This window comes from Platalea leucorodia (assembly GCF_965183815.1).
Source record: "Platalea leucorodia genome assembly, chromosome: 1".
NCBI lineage: Eukaryota > Metazoa > Chordata > Aves > Pelecaniformes > Threskiornithidae > Platalea > Platalea leucorodia.
Window position 1 is genome coordinate 121,728,566 of NC_138823.1, and position 9,857 is coordinate 121,738,422.

General features: G+C 41.9%; 1 protein-coding gene across 1 annotated transcript in view; it reads right to left on the bottom strand.

Annotated features, from left to right (window-relative positions):
- The window catches only part of SH3BP5 (SH3 domain binding protein 5), a gene marked incomplete at its 3' end in the record, with an annotated part of 52,416 nt that extends 43,123 nt beyond the window's left edge, over positions 1–9,293 (bottom strand). Inside the window, exons 1-2 of the mRNA XM_082322231.1 lie at positions 9,177–9,293; positions 6,967–7,029 (exon numbers count right to left, since the gene is read on the bottom strand). Of these exons, the coding sequence (XP_082178357.1) occupies positions 6,967–7,029; positions 9,177–9,257 (144 nt within the window). The 5' untranslated portion in view covers positions 9,258–9,293. The remainder of the gene's footprint in view (positions 1–6,966; positions 7,030–9,176) is intronic.
- Between the last annotated feature and the right edge of the window lie 564 nt (positions 9,294–9,857).

Here is a 9,857-nt window from a genome sequence, read left to right on the forward strand (position 1 = left end):
ATCCACAGACCCCAGCAGAAGGGAAGCCCTATGCCTGTGTTAGGAAGACAACCACACCACCTTCAACTTACTTATCAAATCCTCTGGTGTAACATGCCTCCCTACAAGTGTGACTACTGAACTGCCAAACTCTTGCTTCATTCAGACCTTTACCTAGCACACATGGATAAGAGAGAAAGGAAAAGATGACAATTCCTGCAACTTGCTGCTGTGAGCAAAACCAAGACAGTGCAGCATATACCATGCAACTTTTCTAGCACAGTCCTCAATTCCTAGTTTCTGTATTTCAGTTCCTTGAAAGATTATGCTTTCCCAGCAGAAATGCTAGTTATTGATAAAAGCAAGCAAGCAGCCTTAGGTACAAACCCTGTGAGTCACACTCACCATTTCTGGGCAGGGGGTTTGGAAAAAAACACATGGGTTTGTTTTTCTCATCACTACACTGAATACAGTTTATCTGGTCTGTGTATGTAACAGAAGCAATGTAACTGACAAAAGACATCTCAAACACCCAGACAACATTTCAAAAGCACATTTTCCCCTCTACTCGCTCATAATCTTCCGTGATCATTTTTAAGAACACCTTGTTACTAATTTTGCAAACAGAAAGCCAATATTGAAAGCTGACTGGCTAACATTTCCAATGTTTTCTCCCTCCTATTTGCTCAAATGAGATCATGATAAACCTTTTTAAAGCTGGACAAAAGCCAATTAAGGCACTTTACCCTCAATGTGTGTCGCAAGGTGGAAAAAAAAAAAAGTATCAGTCGAAACTTCCCACTTTAAGTTACAGTCTTAATAACTAGACTCTCACTGCCTAGGTGTTTGTCGTACACATGCTCTAGCAGGCATAGCACTCCGTGTATCACATAAACAGCTGCAGTTTACTTTCCAACATCTTGTTCTACGGCTGCAAGAGCTCCACTCTTATCAACTTTCTTCCTGGAAACCCTTAGCACTTTTCTCCCAAATGATAGATTTCACAAGAACAGTTTTAGGCAGCATGCCAGACTTCTACCCCATAGATGCTTTTGCTGCAATAGTTCATTATTGGAAACAAAATCTGCTTTTAATAACTTGCTGTTGGGCAGCTATCTGCTACTGCACCAAAAGAGGGACCATACTTAACAACAGGCCATCTGTACTGCAGCATTTTGGAGATCCACCCTCAAACGTGGAAAGAAACTAAAATACAATTTTACACTTATGCTGCACCTGTTGGAGAATAAAGCATGCTTGTTTTCCTTTCTCATGAGTGATAGTGATGAGCTGGTGTTAGATGCCAGATGACAGGCAAATAACTATTTCTGCCCATCAAATGAAGCCTGTATTTTCAAACAATTTTCTTTTTAAAATTAACTTAGCACATCAACCAGGTATGAACTGTCTTAGTACCAAGCACATCTAAATTTCATTTACAAAGGTTGTCCTATGACCTTTCTGACAATTTGGTGTGCAGAACCTCTGACAACCCATTAAGCCAGCCTGGGAGGTGCATGGAAAAAGAAACTGCTGCCTGAAAGAGAGACTTCATCTATTTCCGAGAGGCAGGCAGTATCCATACCTGCCTTCCTCTGCTACAGAGACCTACCAGCTGCAAAAGCTCAGTTCCAAGTTAAAATAGTGTCAGTATCAACAACGCCCAAGCGTGAAAGCAGGTAGGCTTCCCAATTACGTATGCACCAGATAGATGCATATGCACGTGCTCAGAAATCTACCTCAGAGCATTGAACAGGTTAATGACATTTTTAACATCTATTTGATGCCTGAGCAGTTCAAGGAAACCAGACCAACTACGAAACCTTAAAAACAAAGCGTGAGGAAGGTGTTAAGTAACATCTCATTTTTTTAGCATGGGGAGGAGTCTTTTTTTCCACATAGCTACTAATTTGCCATCTAAGAAAAATAAAAATTGGTATTTGGAAGTTGCTCTAACCTCCTGCTTGCAGTTATAGACTGAGACTACAAATACGCTGGTATTTTTAGTCCTCTTAGAAGAACAGAAAGAAGGCAGGGGAAGGCACTGAGTGCTCCTTCCAAAACAAGATTTCTCTGCCTAACCCTTCCTCCCTCCCTTAGGCTAGAAACCCATCTCTGCTTCAAGAACGTGAGTCAAGTAAAGCCCTTTGACTCACTCAGGTGACAAAATCTTTCCAGAGCCATAGCAGAGGAAGGAGCCTTTCCTTACTCATCCATGATGAAAGCAGAAAGTAAAACAACCAGCAATCCACACACAAGAGCCATTTCCTATGGAAACAAGTAGATTATAAAGAGACATGGAAAGATTTGTCCTGCTAGTGCTGGACAAATCCATCATGCATGTATATCGCACTCCAAAAACCAGCAGGAACACCAGCCACTGAGCTGCTTCTCCCTTATCTGTGTATTCTTTTACGGACACTGGAAAATGCTGCACAGGGATGCTGATAAGGCAGCGGATGTTTCTACAGATAGATGTTTCCCCAGGCCAAGCAGGCATGCTCAGAATGAGATTCCTGCCACCGACGGGCCATTTTTCTAAAACTTGAAAGACTGTGCATTTTTTAAAAAAGTCTACTTAACTTGAAAGATTGAGGATTTTTTTTTTTTAAAGTTTACTTAAAATTCTTGCGTGTGACAGGGTCAAAAGCTTGAGCTGTACCCCAAAACCAAGTATTTTAGTGAGGAAGTAAGAAGAGCAACTCTAAATAAAAAAGCCCTTCCCCTTCTGAGAGGGGTTCAAATGCTGACAAGACTCACAAGTGAAAAGAGCACCACAGCCAATACACCCCTTTCCTTTGACTCTATCCAACACCAACCCAGGGTGACCTTTCGGATAAATCCAGGACTAAAAGTAACAAAGTCTTGCAGATCCGGGCTAGAGGATGTAGGCAAGCACACAAGAAGGAACCTAACCAGGCCCTACTTATAACAAGCATGGCCGAAAGCAGCACTGTTCAGCTCTAGTTTTCACGTGCAGTTGTCTCCCTTTAACAAACATTGGCAAGCTCGTAGCTCCAGCAACACAAAAATTCCCTCTAACAAAAACCACAATTGGGATAGCTGGGATTCCAGCGGTAATTTTAATGGTATGTGCTGTATTTCCCCTCCCCCCAATGCTGCCAGAGGGTCCCTGGGTGAATTGGTTATATCTGAATCATACTTTCAGGAGCCAGTCAAAGACGTGTATGAGTTAACTGGACAGGCGAGTCACGCACATTTGTTAAGTACATTTGCAACTCCTGAGGCGAGTTCAGATGGAGATGCATTTCCAATAAACAGGAAAAAAGCTCAAATAGCAAGGCGCCACTTGAACTTGCATTTGACCAAAACATACTTGTATCTCCACTGCAAGATGTTTCCCCCACCTCTTCACACGCACTTCAAACATAAACAGGGACCTTAGTGAAGCAGAGTGTTAAATCCCTCGGAGGACCCTTATCATCCTTTTGCTGCGTCAGTAATGCTCAGTGTTGCACTTAGTATGAGCAGCATTATGGATTTTAAATCAAGCCTAATCAAAGATTCATTAACAGGCAATACATTAACGCAACATATAACTACCAGCCACTCAGTGCCCTTTAGCAGCTCCGCAACTCCTGAACAGGCTGTGAGCATCATCAGGTCAGGATATTTCTCCAGGGTTTATAATAGGATAGGTCAAAGAGCAAAAAATGAGTAATTACATCAAGGAAAAGAAAAGATGTAGCCAACGTCAACATATCTGTTGAAGTCATGCCATGCATGTAAATCCACGCTTCTCACAGGTGGTTGGGTGCAGAACTTATTTTAAAAGATAAAAAAAGGCAGGCTGATCAACTTAATACAGATCACATGGCAGTTTGGGTGCAGAAGTTTAAAAAAAAAAAAATGGCAGGCTGATCAACTTAAAACAGAATTCCCTATTTTATCACCTCTGTGAGCAGCAAACACCAATATTTTCTACATCATTCAAACGCAGACATGTCTGGGGCTACACCAAGAGAGTGTAGTCTCGAAATCCTAGAAGCTTCTACCGATTTCAGCCCCCTAACTTTTTCGTTGGCTAAAGCAGCATTTTTACTTCCATTCTGCAGATGTAGACCTGAGGCACAGCGAGAGCAAAAGCATGGGGTTTAGAAGCATTTAACACCTACAGCCTTTTTTTCCAGTTAATGGAAACTGGAGGCAGTCAGCAGTCCCAGTTAGAGCGACTCGTGCAAAGCTACAGGAAGTCCAGAGCAGACTCGCAGTACTTAGATGCCACAAGGTTACTCTTCCTCCTTATCAGAGAGTACATCAAGTGACAAAAACACGGGTGTCTTTTTCTGAACTTCCTTCAAAGAAATATACCTTCTACTCAAACACTCCCATTGCTTTTCCAGATTATTCGGGGAAAAAAATTCAACAGTGGGAACGTATGGACCACAAAGTAATGCTACAGGAAGCTGGCAATCATCATCTTGTGCTGCAAATAGCCTAATGATGCTGTCTATGTTCCCATTAAAGTCAACTATGATCAGATATTGAAAAGATTAAGAAAATAATAATAGAAGAAGAGGATAAATATAACTCCATTGTCTGGTTGAAAAAAACCCACATCTTTCTTCTAATGAAATATCTTGCAATAGCAGCAACACCACAAACTAGGAGGGGGTAGCAAGAGGGACCCAAGGCAGCTAACAACAGCCAAAACAGGCAATCTTCAAAGGCAAACTCAGCATGGCTCTCCCAGAAGCCCATGTTTTCAGCAGCATTCAAGGATTTTGGAAGTCTTTGAAGCAGAATGATCCCAGATCTAAACTCCTCCTTCCAAACTCTGAATTTATCCTATAACGCTGCTTGGCAAAGCTTTCTTTTCTTGTCCAGAGTATGAATGCAGGGATTTTCTTCTAACTTCAAGTGGTGGGGTTTGTTATTTTTTTTTTTTTTAAATATCTTTCCTCTAGAAAGGTCTTAAGTCCATTTAAAATGCATTTATCAACATGTATATAAATTAAGCCTTGCTTACATCACCCAACTGCATTTGTCCTCAAAATTTAAGCAGATCAAAATTCACGAAAATCTTTCCAAATTAAAAATCATGCAGTTGCATGATACCACAAACTGGCTTCAATCCAGTAAGATTTTTGAATGAAAAGCAAAGAGGAAACATTCATGAAAGCATACTATTGATGATATTTCAAATTAATTCCATCAAATGCTGTTTACAGTAACTACTACAGACAGATCTGCAGTAAACATTTAACGACACATAGGTAGAAAGCATCATATAATCATTCTCTGCACTATCTGACACCTAGTATTTCTTAAACTAAGTAAGGTAAGCAACAACGTTAACAGCAAGCTAATGTGGAAACACCGCTCTTTTATTTACAATTACATATCCAGGAGCCTTTTGAGCTCAGTATGTGTCACACACACAGTAGCTACAAGTCTCCAGGCTCTACAAACACTTGAACACGTGAATAATTTTAATCAAGCAGTAAAATCCCATCTTAAGTCATTGGGACTTATTTCATGAGTACACATTGGCATTATTATTACTATTCTATCTGCTTCATAATATGTCCTCAGTGCAAGGTTATGACAAGATTAATGAAATCCAGGCAACTATCCATAGCACCATCTTTCAATTTCAGTACCTCAGCATGAAATAAGGAGACTGAAAAGATATATATAATGATTTTTTTTTTAATATATGTATATAAAGAGTCCTGAAGTCCATTTAATTGGTACTGTCACAGACTAGCATACTGATTTTTAAAGTTCACTCATAAAATTTAAATCAAGCTAGTGACACTGAACAGTTTTCACAGCTGAAATATAGTTTAATTTTGCATAACAAATAGTCCCCCATTCCACCAAGTTTATTTGCCAATAAATTCATAATCTACGTGCCACAAAGCACAGAAAATGCAAACAAGTAGGGAGAAGAAAACAGCCACATGACAAGGCTGCTTTGTTTCCAAAGAAGTTCATAACCTTATATTCTGTTTGGCACATACAGTGGATACTCCAATTTTAAAATACTACCAGGAACCATCCCATGCTTCAGGTACCCATCCAATGAAAACACACATACAAGAGGGGGTGGAAGTCAAACACAGACTTTGACATTCTGAAGATGAAGAAGAGAAATCTATAGATGTACTTTTAGAGTATGTTCATCACTGCAGTCTCAGCATGTTTTGATACAGTATTCAAAATACTGTAATGTTATCAAAATTATTTAGGACGTAAAGTAGCATTTTATGCCAGTTTTCCTTTAGCAGCGTATTCATCTTACCCTTCCACTGGCTTTATCTTCTTTGTTTTGCAGTTAACAGAAGAAAATTTCGACACACAAATAGGACAGTTTGTTTTGATTTGTTGTTAGATCAATAATGCTGAGCCTTCCAGAATAACTACCAAGTAGCTGAAGCTCAAATTTGGGGCTTTAGAAACATTTTCTTCAGAACTTTCTATTAGATTTTCAAGTGTCCAAGAAAACCTCTTCTTCCAACTAGGAAGTCTTTTCCTTCAACTTTCCTTTATTACTTTCCTGACTCAGAAAGTAATGACAAAAAAGGCAAAACTAACAGGCTAAAAAAAAATAGCCACCAAGGAGGAGATCCTGGCAGGTAATTGTATGGCAAAGACCTCTTAACCAAATAAACTTTCACTGTCTATAATCACAAGAACACCCGAAACAGTGACTTGTAAAAACAGAACTTGTCTAAGTTTAGTTTCAAAACCTAAAAATAGGGTTTAGCAGCGGGGAGGGGGTGTGGGTGTGTGTGGCATTCTCCACATAGGGTTTTTACACTGTCAGCACCCCTCTACATTCTCCCTTTCTGTTCCAGCTGTTAGCTCAATTCACACGTTTAAAAAATCATCACCAGACTCTTGCTGCTAAATTACCATTCAGGATAGCACAATTCAGGAGGGAACCTACTCAAAAATACCGTTCTGTTGCTCACAAAATCCAACATGCAAAAAAGGAAAATGGAAGGATGAATTCTGTACCTCCAGCTCCGTCTCTCTCCGATTGATATCATCTGTAGATTGATTTAGTTTTTCCAGCTCCCCCTAGAAAGAAAGAAAGAAAAGTCAAATGCATATTAAGAAATCAGGGGGGAAAAAAGTGTCTGAGAAGGCTCATTCAGCATCCCCACTGAAAGCTCACAAGGACCGTGGCTTACAAATTCAGTGAAAAGAGGAAACCTTGAGACATGTAGAATAACTTTGCCACTGGTCTTCTATTTTGCTGCTTACAAGAAAAATAATCAGAGAAGCTCTATAGTTTTATTTTTAAGGCAGTACATTTCCTGTTCTGGTTTATTGCTCGCTATTAAAAATAAATATAAGGTACAGTAAGTTCTGTCTTGTTAATCAATATAGTCAGTATGTGCTAGTTTCCAGTGAAATACACACACACACCTCCCAAAAGGATTAGCATAAAGTTAGTACTATCACAGGAGACATACAGAGAAAGCACAGCACTGATAAGAAACATGTCTTGCAGCACGAGAGGCATTTCACTCTGGAATTTGGCAAACCATTTTAGAACACAACCAGTCAATGGGACATATGATTATGTTTACTTAGTCTGCCTTCGTGCCAATATTTTGATCTCTTAACAGCAAAAACAAAGGTGTTAAATCCCTTGAATAAATATTTACTAGAGGTGGTGTTGGCATGAATGAAGTTACTGTAAAAACAAAGCTCATTCTTAATGACTTTCTTACCACAAAAAGCAACCCTCGGGAGGAGACTCCAATAACCTTCTTTACTTGAGCAACATGTTACTCCATGTGAGATCCTACGATTTCAACAGGACTGTTCTCTAACTCAAACGTTATTTAATTTTCAACCGGTGTAACAGAATCCGCCTTGAAACGTTTAGCTGTATAAACCGAACACTGTAAATTGATTGTCACTTGAGTGATTTCCCACTACATTACAAGAACGACTCTGGTTACAATCAGAAAGGAATTAATTGCAACAGTTTAGTTCTCTTATCCTCAGAGGTCAGATTTCATTTCCAGCTCCTAGGCTTTGGAAGATACATATTCGCATATCCATGTTTTCTGAAACAGACACTCACACAGAAATTACCTAATCGCCTTTTAACTGTAAGGCTGAGAAAGGCTCTCAGGGAGGCAGACACAGCACCCTGTTTTTTCAACCAAAGAGAAAACTCAACAAAAACACTGTTTCGCCAATAATGTGCAAATCAGGTATGTGGAAACATGTTGCAAGCTGAAGAACCTAAGGCCAAAATTAGATCAATAGACACTAATGGAGCTCCGCTTCTCAGAATCAGGGCGGTAACAGGCTAGCTTTTGGCGGAGGGCCTCGCTCTGTGTAACCATGTTTTGCGAATTTTGCAATTGCTCTGCTCGGCCCTGGAAAAGAAACGCTCCCGATGGAGAAAAGAACGACAATTACAGCAAGGAGGGCCCTGTGCCAAGGATCCATCCTCTCAGCAATGTACACACATGCTTATATTCACTTATGACAAATGGTCCCAGCAACGCTAGAGGCAAAAGCCATAAATCTGCAGAGACCTAAAAATACATTTCATTTCAGGGACCACAGCGTGCTGAAGTTTGCACCAGGCGATTGGTCAAGACATGATTTTGGGGAGAAAAGCTTTGTTTAGAAACCATGCAAGAATAAAAAGCATTTCAGAAGGCATTCATAGAGAGGAAATGCCATCTTCCACTACAGCTCCTTTTTTAAACAAATAATTAAAAAAAAAAAAAATCTATATTTTCCCCCATTTACGAATTTCTGAGCATCAGCCCTGTTTCATGAGCAAGGTCACGCTGTCACGGTCAAAAATAAGAGGGGAGGGGGATTTCAGCAGGAGAAGAAGGAAGGACGCCCAGCGGAGCCCGGCGCTGAGCGCTGCCCGGGGCCGGGGGGTAACAAAGGGCCGGGGCGCCCCGGGGCCGCTTCCCCCGCGCCCGGCGGCCGCCGAGACACCCGGGGCTGCCCCGCACCGCCGCCCGGCACAGCCAAATATACATAGAGAGAGAGAGAGAGATATACGCGTGTGTCTGTGTGTATATATGTATGCGTATATATGTACGTACCTACGCATTAAAAGCAAAACTAAGAAAAAATACAAGGCGATCGTTACAATAATTATTATATAAATTCTGTCGATTTTAAAAGACGTTTACAAATTAGCACACGCCCGCCCCGCGGGGAGGCGCGGCGGCCCTCACCTGGATGCGGGGGTCCACCTCCTCCTCCTCGGGGCGCGGGGCCTCCTCGGCGGCGCGGCCGCGCCGGCCCCCCGGCTCCATGGCGGCGGCGGCTGGCGGCGGCTACCGGTGCCTCCGGCTCCGGCTCCGGCTCCGCGGCCGCCCCGGCCCGGCCCCCGCCCGGCCCCGCCTCCGGGGGGGAACCCCTCCTCCCCTCCCCACAGCGCCCCCCCCGTCTCTTTGTGCATTCGCACCGCAAGGAGGAAATGAGCGCAAAAAAATTGCGGGGTTTCCTTTTTTTTTTTGTTAGGTTTTTGTTTTGTTTTGTTTTTTTAACCCTTCCTTCCCGCAACGCCCCTTTTTTGCGTGTCCACGCTCGCGTTTTGCCGTGCTCGGTGCTGGCCCCGCCGTCCTCCCCGCCGGGCGCAACGAGTGCGGGCGACTGCAGCGCATGAAACCCAAATGAGTCGTTTCAGGTGCAGGGAAATGCTAACCATACCGTGCGTGGCTCTTTTTTCTTATTTTTTTTTCCCCTTTCTTTTCTTCTTTCTGCTTTTTCAGGCTCTGCTGAGGGCTGACGTGTCTATGGAGAAGAAAAGGGGAGGGAAAGGCAGGAGATAAAAATAAGAAAGGCACTTTCAACAACCTCAAAAATTCAAATGAAACCCAGATTTCTATTGTGTGGCAGCTAGGCAAGCAACT